Source organism: Etheostoma cragini, chromosome 21 (assembly GCF_013103735.1).
Source record: "Etheostoma cragini isolate CJK2018 chromosome 21, CSU_Ecrag_1.0, whole genome shotgun sequence".
In the NCBI taxonomy this organism is placed as follows: domain Eukaryota; kingdom Metazoa; phylum Chordata; class Actinopteri; order Perciformes; family Percidae; genus Etheostoma; species Etheostoma cragini.
Genome location: NC_048427.1, coordinates 712045 through 728599, shown reverse-complemented (window position 1 = coordinate 728599; position 16555 = coordinate 712045). Strand labels below are relative to the sequence as shown.

At 42.2% G+C, this 16555-nt stretch overlaps 1 protein-coding gene across 2 annotated transcripts in view; it reads left to right on the top strand.

Moving 5' to 3' along the window:
• Window positions 1–4522: 4522 nt before the first annotated feature.
• The window catches only part of rnf213b (ring finger protein 213b), a 46655-nt gene continuing 34622 nt past the window's right edge, over window positions 4523–16555 (top strand). For both annotated transcript variants that reach the window (XM_034859982.1, XM_034859981.1), the window contains exons 1-17: window positions 4523–4577; window positions 6159–6297; window positions 7207–7952; window positions 8545–8703; window positions 9487–9656; window positions 9745–10028; window positions 10116–10363; window positions 11140–11346; window positions 11652–11865; window positions 11959–12014; window positions 12314–12479; window positions 12564–12710; window positions 13154–13252; window positions 13832–13960; window positions 15062–15227; window positions 15333–15500; window positions 15584–15733. In XM_034859982.1, coding sequence (XP_034715873.1) covers window positions 6214–6297; window positions 7207–7952; window positions 8545–8703; window positions 9487–9656; window positions 9745–10028; window positions 10116–10363; window positions 11140–11346; window positions 11652–11865; window positions 11959–12014; window positions 12314–12479; window positions 12564–12710; window positions 13154–13252; window positions 13832–13960; window positions 15062–15227; window positions 15333–15500; window positions 15584–15733 — 3193 coding nt within the window. In that variant the 5' untranslated portion in view covers window positions 4523–4577; window positions 6159–6213. The remainder of the gene's footprint in view (window positions 4578–6158; window positions 6298–7206; window positions 7953–8544; window positions 8704–9486; window positions 9657–9744; window positions 10029–10115; window positions 10364–11139; window positions 11347–11651; window positions 11866–11958; window positions 12015–12313; window positions 12480–12563; window positions 12711–13153; window positions 13253–13831; window positions 13961–15061; window positions 15228–15332; window positions 15501–15583; window positions 15734–16555) is intronic.

Genomic DNA, 16555 nt, shown 5'->3' with positions numbered 1-16555 from the left:
TTAGGGACCACTAAGGTCTATATAAAGAGACTTCAGATACAGTATTAGGGACCCCTAAGGTCTATATAAAAGCATCCAAAGAGCACCATGTCATGGGACCTTTAAGTAAAATGTTGATGTGTGTGTACTTAAGTATTTCCAATCTGTGTTACTTTTGAATATACTTAGACTCTACTACAATTCAGAGAAATACTGTGGTATTTTTTACTTTTCCTACATTATTCCACCATGCAGAGTAAATACGTTTACAATAATTCTCCTTTGTGTTGATTTAAATAACTTTGTTCCACCACTGAAGCTTATTAAAGTGCTCTTATTATGCTTTTTGGCTTTTCCCTTTCCTTCATCATGTTATTTATCTTTTTTGTGCATGGAAGTCTAAATCCTGCACAAAGGGGGTCACCATCTCCCTGAGAACTGCTCCAAGCAGCTCTGTTGTAAATGGTAATTTCCCCACCGGGGAACAATAAACAGTATAAATTAAATGATAAATTATATAATATTTTGGTAATATTGTAGTCCAGCCCTTCTGTGACAAAAACGTTCACTTTCTGCTACGAGATAGTAAGTCCCTTTGGGGGGGGGACTTTGGGCTTTTTTCACTTTGTAAACCCATTACATGCACCAAAAAGATCCATCCATCCCTCCATCCCTCCATCCATCCATCCATCCATCCCTCCCTCCCTCCCTTCCTCCATCCATCCCTCCATCCATCTTCATCCGCTTAACCGGTATCGGGTCTCGGGGGCAGCAGCTCCAGCAGGGGACCCCAAACTTCCCTTCCCTTCCCTTCCATCAACCAGCTCTGACTGGGGGGTCCCGAGGTGTTCACAGGCCAGGTTGGAGATATAATCTCTCCACCTAGTCCTGGGTCTCCCCCGAGGCCTCCTCCCAGCTGGACTTCCCTCCACCTGGTCCTGGGTCTCCCCCGAGGCCTCCTCCCAGCTGGACTTCCCTCCACCTAGTCCTGGGTCTTCCCTGAGGCCTCCTTCCAAAAAGATATATAAAAAGATATATGACAAAGCAAAGGGAAAAGGTCAAAAAGCATAACATGAGCTCTCCCAGAGCTGATCCTTGCTACTCTGTGTTTCCCGGGGGTCTTCCTGGATGTGTTTCCTGGGGGGTCTTCCTGGACGTGTTTCCTGGGGGGTCTTCCTGGATGTGTTTCCCGGGGGTCTTCCTGGATCTGTTTTGCGGGGGTCTTCCTGGATGTGTTTCCCGGGGGTCTTCCTGGATCTGTTTCCTGGGGGTCTTCCTGGATCTGTTTCCCGGGGGTCTTCCTGGATCTGTTTCCCGGGGGTCTTCCTGGATGTGCTGCAGCAGAGAGAGGGACCAGCAGAGGATGTTCCAACCTCACGCTGGTTTTAGACAACTGGAAATACGCCATCATGACGCAGGTCAAAGATCTGCTGCTCCACGACCACAACACCGTGCTGCCCGACTACGCACGGTGAGAACCCGTCCCACATTGAAGTACACATAATAAAGTATACATAATAAAGTACACATAATAAAGTACACATTACTACCCTCCCATCCCCCAGGATCCAGCCTCTGTCGGTTGCCCTGGGAGATCTCTACCAGGAGTTCAACGCGCTGAAGGAGCGTCTCTCCGAGCTGACGGCCAGCTTTGACGGGGTGGAGGCCTTCGTGGACGACGTGAGGGCGGGAAGGAAGCCCGCGCCCCCCCGAGGAGAACCCCGACCCCCCGGGTCCCTGCCGGGGGGTCCGCAGGCTGCAGCACCTCCAGGACGGAGAACCAGGGTGGTGGTTCGGAGAGTCCTGAAACCTGCTGGTTCACGCTGAATCTCAGAGACAGACACAGCGTCTTGAGGCTCTGTGGTGTGACGTAATATCTTTTATATAATATCTTTATGCAGGAAAATGCTTTTTTATAGTCTCCAAATATCACGATTAGGGCTGCAACTGACATTTATATTGTTGATTCATCTGTCAATCAATTGTGGATCAATCGATGTTCAACTACTTGCCTAATGCACGTTTTACTTCTCTATTTTTATAGCTTTAGTTACTTTGCATATTCACATTAATTATACAAATATTATTAATAATCTACGATGTATTAAAGTGGATAAAGAGGAGACTTTATTGATCTGGTGGTGAAATACATACGCTAGCTACCAAGTCAAACTCAGGCTGTTATTTTGGTGAAAGTCTAGACAGCTAGCTAGACTATCTGTCCAATCTGAGGACTATGGTTACCTGGTCCTCAGGTCTCTGCAGGGTAAATCCAGACAGCTAGCTAGACTATCTGTCCAATCTGAGGACTATGGTTACCTGGTCCTCAGATCTCTGCAGGGTAAATCCAGACAGCTAGCTAGACTATCTGTCCAATCTGAGGACTGTGGTTACCTGGTCCTCAGATCTCTGCAGGGTAAATCCAGACAGCTAGCTAGACTATCTGTCCAATCTGAGGACTATGGTTACCTGGTCCTTAGGTCTCTGCAGGGTAAATCCAGACAGCTAGCTAGACTATCTGTCCAATCTGAGGACTATGGTTACCTGGTCCTCCGGTCTCTGCAGGGTAAATCCAGACAGCTAGCTAGACTATCTGTCCAATCTGAGGTTTCTGTTGACGACTAAAACTACTTTTAAACGTACTTATGTTCCACCAAAACAAGTTCCTTCCGGAGACTTTTTTCCAGCGGCACCGGGGCTCCGTCCGGTGCTTAGCCCCGCCCAAGATGATTGTGATTGGTTTAAAGAAACGCCAATAACCCAGAGCACCTATTTCTCCTATCCCAGAATGCTTTGTGGACTAGCCTTAGGCCCTCCTCCACAGGGGGTGGAGGAGGGCCTGGCAGCGCGAGACTAGTTTTGGTAAACATATCAGCGTATTAACAATACTGTTAATACAATTTAAAGTAAGGGTACTTAAGTGGACAAAGGTCCATTTAAGGCATTGGACTTTAATTTATTCATCAACTCATCAGTTCTCACTGCTTCTGATTACAGTTTTATAAATGTTATCCTTTCTGTAATAACTGTCTAACGTCATGTGATTAAATTACTCAACAGTATTTACACTGTAAAAAAAGGAACATTTTACAGTTTTTTTGCTCATTTGATTAATGTAATGAACATTTTTGGGTGACATCTTCATGAATTTGATTCTAACAGTGTGTCATTGAATGCATTTATTTTAAGTCGATTCAGCTAAATGATGATATTGTAAATATACAGTATATATGGAGAATTTTTTTATTCATCATTTTTAAAATAAAATGTGGTATAATTTTTTTTAATTTCCTTTTTTTGTTGTAACTTAATTTTTTTCTAAATTATTTTACATTTTAACTTTTGCTTAAACTTAACTTTTGTGCCTTTTAACTTTATTTAGGCCTGATTATTCCTAGGGCTGTAATAATATATATATATATATATATATATATATATATATATATATATATATATATATATACTTCTTTTTTTTCTTCTCTTTAGACTTTTAATTTTAATTATAAATAAAAATATCCTCCATAAATGCACAAGTAGGCATATTTTAAATTGTAAATAAAGCCAACTTGACTGACATGCTACTACCTCTGGCATCATGCAGTAAATCCCAAAACACAGCGTGTTATAATAAGAAAAATGTATTGAAATATTAAATACAAATCCTAAATCATGAAAAACCTGGACAAACAGGTTTCCAGACTGCCGATATGTAGGGAATTTACACTGAAAACGTTGAGCACCTGAACGCAGCATCAGGCCTGATAGGTTTCTTGTTAGATGAGACTCTGGGAGAAATTAAACTGAAAACGTTGAGCACCTGAACGCATCATCAGGCCTGATAAGTTTCTTGTTAGATGAGACTCTGGGAGAATTTACACTGTAAACGTTGAGCACCTGAACGCAGCACTAGGCCTGATAGGTTTCTTGTTAGATGAGACTCTGGGAGAAATTAAACTGAAAACGTTGAGCACCTGAACGCAGCACTAGGCCTGATAGGTTTCTTGTTTGATGAGACTCTGGGAGAAATTACACTGAAATCTGTGAGCACGTGAACGCAGCACTAGTTCTGATAGGTTTCTTGTTAGATGAGACTCTGGGGAAAATTACACTGAAAACGTTGAGCACCTGAACGCAGCACTAGTTCTGATAGGTTTCTTGTTAGATGAGACTCTGGGAGAAATTAAACTGAAAACGTTGAGCACCTGAACGCAGCACTAGTTCTGATAGGTTTCTTGTTAGATGAGACTCTGGGGGAAATGAAAGTGAAAACGACTTCTTCTGATTTAGGGACCGTCGAGAAAATAAATCACTGACTCAACACCGAGAACCCTTTAAACTACAGTGTGTTACCTTAAATTATCTCAAACCAGAACTGTGATAAAGAGGATTAATATGTCGAGTCATGTCCGACTAGTGAACACGGTTCTCTTAGTGAGATTTTAGGCCGAAAGAGAGTCGCCATCTTCGGGTACGGTGAGGAATTTGTCGCCGCTCCCTTGAAGGTCCATACGGGATGTTCTAGCTGATAAAACCAACGTTTCCTCAATCCCGTCAGAGACAGACCTGCAGACCGGCCGTGCAAACTCGGACCTGGACAGGTGAGTCCACCTAGCATAAACCTGCTACTTTTAAATGCACTGCGTCACACAATGTAGCTACAGTCAGTTCAGGTTACAACAAACACTATTAAAACTCTGAGTAGAGGCTCTTTTTCCTGAAACCTCTGACTGACTACACTTCTGTCTTCTTGTATTTTTGGTTTTGTCTGTAATGTAATGTTTTCTGGTCTCGTTGCATTGCTATGTTTGTAGTTTTATATTCAGTAAATATATGTTATCTCCATACGTGAATACACTTGTTGTTCATGTGCTAGTATTGCTTACCTGACTCCTTGTAAACTGCACTTTGTCAGTTTAAATAAAGTTATTTAAAAAAGGTTACAGCAAACAGGTGATACATTATAAACAGAAGTTGAATTTATATATATTTTTAAGTTTTGTTGATTAAATAACCTTTTGCATATTTTAACGAAAAGTCAAACAACCTGGATGAAAACATTTATGTGTGTTCATTTTATAATTTTATTAAAGCCTAATACATATTCATTGATGATAATAATTTAAAAATAAATTGGTATTTGCAGCTTTGGGGGTGCTTATGATAGTGTTGTAAAGATGAGTCGATTATGTCAACTATAAAATTATTTCAACTATAAAATTATATTTTTTAATCGATTAAATTTGTTTATTTTAATGAAAAAAGTCCAACGTGTGAATGCAGCTTGTTCCATGTGAATATGTTCTATTTTTCTTCTTTTCTCTGTGACAGTAATGAACAGCGTTTTAGTTTTGGACGAAACAAGACATTTGATTTTTTTAAACAATTTTCTGACATTAGAATCCAAATCAAAAAAATTGAGAAAAAAAATCGTCAATAAAAATAATTTGCAACACTAGTCAAAGTAAAAAGTCAAAGTACTTTTATTGGTCTCCCTAAGGAGAAATTTGTTTTGGACATTGAGTAATTAGTATTAATTAACATTGAGCCCTAGTTTGGTATTAGAGCCTGCAATGGGATGACTGAATAGTTTTATTTTGGTTTACATTATAATAAACAAAGCAGGACAAATTGTCCAAAGACATTAAACATGTTTACAACGATCCGTTTCACACTAACTCACAAAACTAGCAACCGAAACACGCTGAAGCCCACGGCTTATTTTAGATAACCCCTTTTATTTTATGAAAGAAAGAAACCAAAGTAGAGGAAAACATCCGTTCATTTGGTACATGAGGCTTAGCTGAGGTGTTGAAGCTACAGACTTTAAAAATAAAGAAAAGAAATGCATCTGCACGTTCACATCTGGGAAAATCTGACCAAAACTTAAAGTTAATTAGATTTTTTTTACAGATTTCACTGCGCAGCTTTCTTTTTCCCATTAGTTTTACTGTACAAGTACTGTCTTGTTAAATTTTAGGGTTTTTTATGTTCTCTCTAACTAATGTTTTTGATAGTTTTCAGCTGCTCTTTAATACAATTAAAGCTGCCCTGCGTCCAAAGATGACGAAGTACACTTTGAAACCAGCTGACGCGGCAGTTCCCTTGCTGACTGTACTCTAACTGGAATAGTGAGTCTCACAGAGACAGGCGTGGAGGATGTAACTGCATGTTGTGTTCAAAGACAGATAACAGGCGGGACGGGGAGGGACTCCCCTGAGGGAAGAGTCCGTGCAGATGGAGGAGGGAGCGGGTCGCAGCGCTGCTCCGCCCCTGAATACGGAGGATGTCGCAACAAAAAGACGCCGAGAAAGAAACAAGGTGGGAATGCTATCATTATAAGAGATTTAAGACAGTATTCAAAGCATAATGGAATATTTTAGAAGTTGATACTGGAGCGGGCGACATGGAGAAAATCACTTTATTATTGTCCGGGGGGACATATTCTGAGTTGGGGGGTGCAGAGCAATTTTCAGAAGTGACATTTTCAGCCGAAGTCAACCACCACACACCACGCTGCAGCCGTCACTATGCTCCACAAGTGGAAAACAAATCTAAGACAGGGCCAAACTAAGCACAGGTGACAGAGGACACAGGTCCAAAACTACGCCGGTGGTTAGAATAGGCCCGCTACACTACACGCTCCACCACTGAGACAAACACACAAGGGTGTAAAACACCTCACTGAATGAAATGAAATCAGCAGATAGCTGCCTGGTCGTGTGTTGCAGGCGTGGAGGAGCTGCTGCTTCTTCTCTCGGTTAAGGTGTCGGAGTTTTCTGCCTCAGGTCTATCAGGTGTTTTAGCCCGTGATGAATTAATGAAGAAATCCAAAATGTGCTTTTGTGCCATGTTACAGGAAGACTAACGTCTGTACTGTTGACCCCCCGGGAACGTTACCTTACCTATCTCTCCTCATGAATGAGTGGCAGAGGCGCTCTTGGCAACATTCATTTAATTCTGATCGAATCATGTGTTTATCTCTTACCAACCAAATTATTAAATCAAAAGGGAGTAGGTTAAAATCAATAATAAGTTCATTGAAATAGATATACAGTCATTTTTAATTATTGTCTAGTTTTTGTCTACCTTTCGCTAAGGGGGTGCTGCAGCACGATATCCAAACTATAAGATGATGTGTAGTTTAGTAACATGATATCAATATAATATCAATATATTGCCCTGTCTCAGCAGATATGTGATGAAAGGTTATGTTAATGTGTATTGCAGGAACACGAACCAGGCAGTAGCAGCAGGAAGGACCGAGAGAAAGAGAGGAGGAGAAGGAGAAATCAAAGAAGAAAACAGAGCAACTCAAACGCAAAAGGAGATGCAAACGTCAAAAGTGAAGACCCAGAAAAAGGCGGGATGGAGGTTGTGGAGACCACAAGCAGCCAAGCTCAGGAGAGTGTGTCCATAGCAACCGATCATGTGGATCGCCGGGTGGAAGACAGCTTGCCAGCTGTGCACAGCGGTGAAGAGCAACGCCACAAAGCTGCTCAGATGGTGCAGGTTCAGACTCAAACAAAGACACATCAAGGCCAAAACAAATGCACACAGACTCCAGTTGTTTCTCAGAACACCCAGGAAACACAGACGGACTTCCCTGTGCCAAAACCAGAGCCCACGAGCGATGAAAAGACTGCTGAGACGCAGCTGAAGGAAGACCAACACACACCTGGACCCAAACTGCAAGAAGACAGCGCTGTTCAGACTCCGTTAAACCCAAATCAGGATCCAGACACCGACAGAGTGTCAGCAGATTTAGTCAAGGAGCAAAAACCAGAGAACGAGTCTAAAGAGTCTAAAGAGGAGAATCCTTCTGCAGGAGTCTCAGCTGATCCCGCAGACCCCAAAAGCCAAAAAGATGCCAAACCCATGTCTTACGCCAGCATTGTGTCTGGAGAGGGTGGGACTCAGAAACAGTCCAACGTGGAAGCCTCCAAAGCAGCAGCTAAAACCTCCCAAAGCAAACAGTAAGAATGATATTAACTATATCAAATACTATGGTTGGAGTTCAGATGGCCAGAAGGCTAAGGGGTCAGGGTTCCTGACACAAGATCCCTGAAAAAACACAAACTGATTACAGAGAGACCCCAAATGACTGAAAATAGACACAAAACGACCAAATATTATACACGTACACTACAAAGAGAAACAAAATAACAAAAATAGATGCAACAGAATTATAAAACGACCACAATGAGACACAAAAGGATACTACAAGTAGCAAAACTACTACAAGTAGATGCCAAATGACCACATGGAGTCTGTTGTTTGGCTGTGATTTTATACTGCAGACACCGTAGTGATGTCCAGGTCTGTCCTAAAATGACCACAAAGGGACGCACACAACCACGTAGAAAAGTAAAACGACTAAAAATAGATGCAAAACATTCACAAAGGGATGCAAAATGACTAACAGTGGAATCTGAAACTCTGGGTGTTGTGTTCCTATGTAGACGGGGTGGAGGGGTGGGGGGGGGGGCTCTTACATGTCCCTGCCCAGGGGCCCGTTGTCTGATGATGTGTGGGATCTTAAAGGTGTCTTCTTCTGTCTCTCCACAGAGACCAACGCCCAGTGAGACCCCCCCCGGCTACGCCCATGTTCACCGTTCACATCTACGCCGTGCTGGACAAGAAGTTTAAATTCAACCAAGAGCTTGACACGTTGATGATGTGTTACGAAGGAGGGTACTATTTACCCTTTAAGATGACGCATTTTGTGTGAGTATATTATTTCAGGGTGTATGTACCTGTAGCCCTTTTTTTTCACTTTGTCTCCCGGTTAACGGATGCATTTTAAAATCTATTTTAGACGACAGAAGCTAAGTTTCCATCCATTTGTCAATTATCGACTTGAAGTTCGGTACAAAAACTCATGTGAATAAATCTTGTGAAAGTGTGTTTCCATCCAACGGCCTTAAAGCCAAAAGAAGCCTGTGGTGATGACGTCTCATGCCTTTGCAATCAAAGTTGGCATAGCAAATTGATTTTAGACATTTTAAGGTCTTTCCATTCATTTTCACACTGAATCGCACAACATTAATGCAAACTTTGGCAATCAAAGTGTTTCTAGACAAAATGGCTCCCGTCTCATCACATGATCAATATTGGTTGGTCGTCATAGAGCTCATGTGTCAGCTGATAGCAACATATCGAGCTATAATAAAAAAATGACGCTATCAACACATCGCTGTGACTGTGCAGATGCAACTTGTCTTTTATTTATTTATAACCTCTGTCGGCCATTTCCTTCACGGGTTCCTGATAAATTAAATTCAGAAAGTCTCTCGTCTCCTCGTCCATCCACGTCCATCTGTCTTTGTTGCCTTATCACTTAATCACTTAATTTGGATAAAAACGTGTGGATGGAAACAGAGCTGGTGTGTTTCGTTTGGGGAACGTTCCCATGGGGCTATACATCTGAAACTGAACTACCTCCGTCCTGATACTGTCATACTTCACTGCAGATTTTATCACTATAACAAATCAATATTTCATTTTTAGTGGACTGAAACAGGGAGGATATCTGGTGGAAGCTAGTCTGTCCGTTGAAGAAAGCAGCCTGAGGAGAGGCTCATGGTGGACGTACTGGTACGCTGTAAAGCAACGGGTCAAAGAGATTTCAGCAGTTGCCGAAAGACATGTTGATATTCCACTGGATCCCAGCATTAAAGGTACGTTAATAAACCATCTAGCGTTAGTATGCCAACACACCCCTGTAGCTCTGAGTCTTTAACACATACCTGACTGTGTTTCATCTAGAGCTGCACCTTTATGAAGGCTTCATTACTCGCGAGGAAGGACAAAGTTTTTGGCAATCTGGCTTTAACCTGCTGGGCTGGACCAGATCGAAAGGTGTGGAGGTGTCTGACGCCTGGCAGGCCTCAGCGAGAACCCTGCTGGACAGAATCCTCCAGAAGTGGACCCCATCAGACAGACAGAGCACAGAGAGCCTGAGTGACAGCTTGAAGCATTTCATGACAAGTCTGGGTTCTGCACATACAAGGACCATATTCCCAGACAATACCCGCCCCCCCGTGGTCAAGGTTGGTGCAACAGGAAGAGTTGGATTCCTCCTTTTATGGATGTTACCTCTAGTGTTCCCCCAGTAACTGAATGTTCTTTATCCACAGACATCAGACCTGGTTTCTGAGACTTTGGTTCAGATTCTGAAAGGCGAGCCGAAGGAGAAGGTCCCGGGCAGCTGGAGGAGCACCGGTCCTCTGGTTCAGGGCCTGTCTGTCTTCATGGTGACCAGGAACTGTGGCATCAACCTCGGAGTGAAAGGCTGGGCCGAGCTGTGTCTCCTGGTGTCCTCTGAGGCCAAAATGGACAAGAAGAACGCGGACGTGTGGCTCAGTTATTTCCCAAATCCACAATAGTAAGTTTAGCTAAAAAAGAGGTCCTCACACAGCTTTTCAAAAGCTTTCAGTAAACTTCCAGCATGATATTAAAAACAATCATCACACGTGTCGTTACCGGAGGAATTGATGAATGGCTTTGGGTAAGCGGGGGTTACAGTGGGATCTGGCAGATGGGGGAACCCTAAGAACTGTTTGGGAAAACACTGGAGTGGAAATTATGAAATCAACACTTTTGTTGACACTTTTTATCGATGTTTTTAACTTCTTCTTAAGTTTTTTGTCCCTTTTTCAACACTACGTAACACTAACTTATTAACTTTAGTTTTACAGTTATTTTTGGAATTTATGGTCAATAAACCTCATTTATAGGAAATTATACCTAATGTTTGAGTAAGAAAAACAGAAATTAGGAATTATTGAGACTAAAATTAAAGGAATGGATGTTGATGATAATCACAGACTGGAATATGTCAACTTTTACTCAATACTATTTCAAAAACACTTCCATTTGTTTTACAATGCTATAAAATTAAACAAGACGCCCCAAAATGAATGAAAGTAGAGATTTGTACTTGGCAAAGAGCGTTGGGTGGAATCAATCATGTTATTTTGGAGAATTAGAAAGAACATTAATATAGGACAACATGAGGACAACATGGGGACAACATGAGGGTTTAATAAATGAGAAACACTGATGTGTGAAACTCTTAATTATTCACTCATCACTCGAAGGTGCTGCTTTAACTCTTCTGTATAACATATTGTCTCTCTCTCTCTGTGTCTCTCCCTGCAGCACGGTGTTGGGTCTGATGAACCTCTGTGTGCAGCAGACGGTGTCCGAGCTCGTCCTGCTCGTTCCTCTGCTCCTCGGGCTCCGGCAGCCAGGGGCCCACGCAGCGAAGGTGGGTCCAGCTGTGGAGGAGGACAACTGGTCTGGACTTGACAGTGTCAAATTCCAGCAGTTCAGGGAGAATATACAGTCCTACCCTGACAAGAGAAAGTGAGTTTGTCTCAGATAAACCGTCATTTCAAGAAATGGTGCATCACATTTTGTTTAAATGACACTCCTCTCCTTACATACACAGTATAAAAAAATCACCATCACAGCATCTAACAGCTCCAATCAGGCTTCTTTCTGCAGTTATTTAGCATTTTGCCCATGTTTGCAATGCTTTTACACTGTTTCCATATGTATCTTTATCTTTATGTGTTGTTTTGATCTCATTTGAGCTTGCCTTGTCAAAGAAGTTCTGTCACTCGTGACATATAAAGTTTTCATATCTCCTTATCTTTCCCATTTCCCAGGAGACTGCTGACTTTGATCCAGACACACCTGCCTCTGGCGGGAGAGACGCCTCTGCTGCCCATCAGCTGGTCATCTCTGGTCCCATTCGAGGCTCTTCCTGAGTTTTCAGACCTGACGGGGATGCCTGCAGAACACCTGATCCAGAGTCTGCTGTACAGGCTGCGGAGATGTGGAGAGTCCAGGGATAACAACCGAGCACAGGAGAATGTTAAGGTGGAAAAAATCTACAAATCACAATATTTATTATTAAAAATAACTTTAGTTTTTCTTTAAAATGATAGTTTGTGATATTTTTGTTGCATGCAGCTCACAGAGAAAACCCTAACCCACATACTGCTGAAGGTAGACAAAGAGAAAGACCGGTAAGGACATCTGGATTATTCCCATAATGCACTGTGGTGTTGTGTTGTGGGTGTCTTGCTACTGGATGCTTAGAAATTTCCCTTGGGATGAATAAAGTACCTTATTTATCTATCTATCTATCTATCTATCTATCTATCTATCTACTTCGTAACCCTGATTTTGAAAGGTGTGTTATAAAAACGTTTTCCCGCTTATGTACCTTCTTACTTACTAACTTACTTACTAATTTACATACTAATTTGCATACTAACTTACATACATATGTACTTACTCACCTGTGCTTTTGCTGTGTCTGTAGACTGGTTGAATCCGGAAACATGGAGCCATGCTTCCTGAGCAGCGTCAGTGTGATGAAGAGCACGTGTGCGATTGTGCGACTGGTCCAGAGTCACCGCGCTGCCATCCTGTCCTACCAGCTGGTGTTGAAACTGGGAGAGATTTTAAATGCTAAACAGAGGAAAGAGGTAATTAGCTTGTTAATGTGTCCTCTGATTGCCTCCTTATGGAACAACAAGTCAAATTCACTGTATCCGTTTTGTGCTTTTCAGTCGTCTGACGACGAGTTCGAGAGCTTACGGCAGAAACTCCTGGATGAACTCAGCGGTGCGCAGCAGCAGATCAGCGAGTGGAGAGATGGATTGCTGCAAAGAGACCTTTTGACGTCAAAATCACTCACCTATCCAAAGGAAATTGAGGTACACATTAACAGTATATGTTTCAGTAGTTTATGTGATTATTTAGTTGACTTCATTTCTTATTGTTCACTTCTCAGTTCCTACCATAGACTATAAAACTCGGTTTGTTAACATCATATCTGAACCCCTTTCACTCAGATTTGACCCAATCACCCAAATGTTGTGGTATGTTTTGTTACCTCGCTGCAAGAAAACAGTGATTAATATAGAATAAACAGTTGGCATTATGCATAGTCCCTCTGATAAACGGAAGAAACAGAAATGTTTACAGTGTTTGTGCTGCAAATGTCTTAACCTATGACAAGGAATAGATGAACTGACTTTCATTTGTGAAAAATAAAAAAGCAACATGATGAGCCGTATGTATTTATTTTATTTAAATCGTGCAGTTTAACCAGGTTTGAGCCCTATAATGCCCTTTATAATTCGTGTTGGATCACCAGATGTGGGACTCGCTGCTGAAGGTGGACTGCTCTCTTGAAGGGGTTTCATCCAGTTGGAGGCTGAGTCTGAAAAAAGACCTAAAGAAGAGGATTTCCAAGGTCAGTAATCGTTTTGGTGTTAAACAGACTTTACTCGTCTTGTTTTAGCGAAACCTTTGGTTCAAACCCAGAGCAGCAGAGATCCCAGGAGTCTAGTTGCAGTAGGGACTTTTTTTTTATTCAGGGTTTTCACGGGTAATTAAAACACCTTAAATTTCCAAATAAAAATTGTAGACCTTGAAAAGTCTTAAATTCATTGAAGTGTTGTGTTCTAGGTCTTAAATAATTAGGTCTTCATTTTCCTACTTCAATGTAATGTTTCCTCTAATGCTCATTGAAATGTTACGGCTACGCTTTATGTTGTTTATTTTTTCCATTTTTTCTGTTGCTACTCCAAATATACTTCATAATTTGCAGTTTTGCGACATCAAATGAGACCAAAATGCACTTCATATTGCTGCTGATCTAGACACCAGTTCTTTAAGACCAATGAGGAAATTGGGGAATGGACAATGTTTCCAGGCTCTGACATCTGACTTTTTGATGTTGTGATAAAGGTCTTACATTATTTTCGTAATGGTAGAAAATGCCTTTAAAAATTAGACTTGGTGAAACCTGTAGAAACCCTGTTCTTTGCAGGCAAGTGAGGAGGACAAAGTCCTGGTCTGCTGCCTCGAGTTGTCCTTGGCAGCTATAAGAAAAAGCGACGATGTGGTTCAGACCTGTTTCCACGAGCTGTGTCAGTCTGCTATCCAGGCAATCTGCCAGGTACACCTTTATATTCACCTTCAACCATCATTCTGCATGCTTACCCGGGGCCAAATATGTCTGTTAATGAGATCCTGCATCCAGATGTTCATAAGCAGGGCCTGAAGTGAACTTTTTTTTGCCACCAGCCATTGGAAGGTGGAATTTAAAATCACACACATGCCCCACGGGCTTTTTACAAGGCCATTTCTTTTTTGCCTCATAAAGGTGAAATGCAGGAAATGCACAAGCCTCGTTGTTGAAATTTTTATGAATACACATTTAAGTGTAAAGATATTAATATAATTAATAACTCTTAGAATACACCTACAGGGACACCTACAGAGCTGCTTGAAACATAAGGTGCAGTTTAAGAGACTTCATAAACAGTGTATGACCCTTTTTACATGTATTAACATCCCAAACAGCCTTCTATGATTACTAATAAAACTGTGGTCATAAATTCTATTCACAGACGTAAATACATATCTTTTTATTTATTGATTTCCCCTGTCAAGGACAGGTATACTGCTACAGGTTTTGTTCTGTAACTCAATGTCCTCAATCGCACGTTTTAAGCCGTGTCTTGACCAGGTTGTCGTTGCAAATGTGAATTTGTTCTCAATTGGCTTGCCTGCTAAAAGGTAAAGGGTTAAATGAAAAAATAAAAAACATTCCCATTACAAATGGATTTAACTCACACAGTCACTGCAGTACATTTGTTTTGTCCTGCTGGTGTAAATCAGCGACTCAGGTACCTCGCCGTTCGCCGACCGCCCACTTGGTTTTAAAAAGTCTTCTTTTACTTTTCTTTGAGTCATCCTCATCTTTTTGTCGGTTGCTTCTTTCAGCCTCGTCACCCCCAGTGATGTGCCGCCACATTTCTTTAGCCCAAATCCAAGGAAAAGGCAAAAAACAAACAAATGTATCACACAATTCTCTAACCGCCAACGTGGCATGTAGATTGACAGTTTCACCCGCCAATGGCAAAATTCACCCACATTTGACACCATGCTGGGTGTTAATTTCAGGCCCTGTTAATTTTTCTCTCAACCAAGCAAGTAAATTAACAGCAAAATAATAGTAAAAGTGGAAAAGATTGATCACCCTTTGTATTTTTAGAGAGGGCAGGAGGGAGACCTGTTGCGGACTCTCAGCTCTAAGGTGAAGGCCCCCCCTGAGGTTGTCTTGTCTGCTGTTGTGGTTGAATCCGCAGCGCGATTCAGACACAACTCTGTAGACCAGCTGCTGGATCCACAGTCCGCCATCAACCACCTGCTATCTCACAGTACTTCATTTCATCCTTTTTTTCATTAATTTGTGCTTTTATTTCCTTACTTACTCAGTACTATTAAAGTGTGATAATGGTCCCGATGCTTTTGCTTTGGCCCAGGTGATTGGAAGTCGATCCAGGTGGATGACACTGCAGGACAGGTTGTCCACAGCTGTCAGACTGCACTGCAAACTCTGGTGGACGCTCTTCTTCAGGGACACGTGGTCCTGGGACACCTACAGAGCTGCTTGAAATATAAGGAGCAGTTTAAGAGACTTCATCAACAGTGTATGACCCTTTTTACATGCATTAACGTCCCAAGCAGCCTTCTACGATTACTGTTAAAACTGTGGTCATTATGTCTTTCACAGACAAGAATAACAACAAATCTCAGAGCGTTCCTGTCGATGCGGACGTCGTTTTGGCTCAGAGAGACAAGGATCTGAAGTTGTTCCTGCAGCGGAAACAGCAGATGGATACTCTGATAAAGATGATAGCAAAGGTTGCAGAAAGCATCACGGGTTAGTATTACTATGAAAGAAAGAACCTCATTACCAATCTGAATTATGTCCATAGACTAGATCAAACTAATGGACGTAGCATCCCTGACTTCACCCACTGGTTTGTGGACTGAGGTTTTGAAGCCTCGGGCGTAGCAATATGTGTCAGGTGTTTTTGAAACTGGATGTGATTATTTTTCATGAGAGGGTGGAGCCAGTGTTGTTTATGGTTATGGCGCTGAGCTAAGCTAAACGCTAAAGAGAGAAAGTTGTTGATTTTCAACCCTTCTGAAGTGAGTCATCCAGCGGATGACATCCCTTAAGTTACCAGCTAATGCTAGCAGTAGCTAGCTAACTTGGTTGGCAGAACGCGGAACATTTTTAGGCGACAAACATATTTCAGTTAACTTTGATGAAGTGAAACACACTGTGAGGGGGTCAACGTTTAGGGTGAAAAACAAGTTTAATGTCCGCAGTGTTAACATGGTTAGCATCGCTAAGCCTCTGTCCTGACTGACAGCTCCTTAGCATCCCTTGCTTTATCCTATATTTTTAAATAAATGGGAAGGTCAGTCATCCCATGGGCTCACCACCTGTGGGAGGAACCGCTGGGGTCGGGTGCGCAGCCACATGGGTGGCGGCGAAGGTCAGGGGCCTCGACGGACCAGACCCGGGCGGCAGACGCTGGCTCTGGGGACGTGGAACGTCACCTCTCTGTGGGGGAAGGAGCCGGAACTTGTGCGGGAGGTGGAGCGCTAGTTAGCGCAGTTAGATCTGGTGGGGCTTACCTCTACGCATAGTCTCGGTTCTGGAACCATACTCCTGGATAGGGGTTGGACTCTG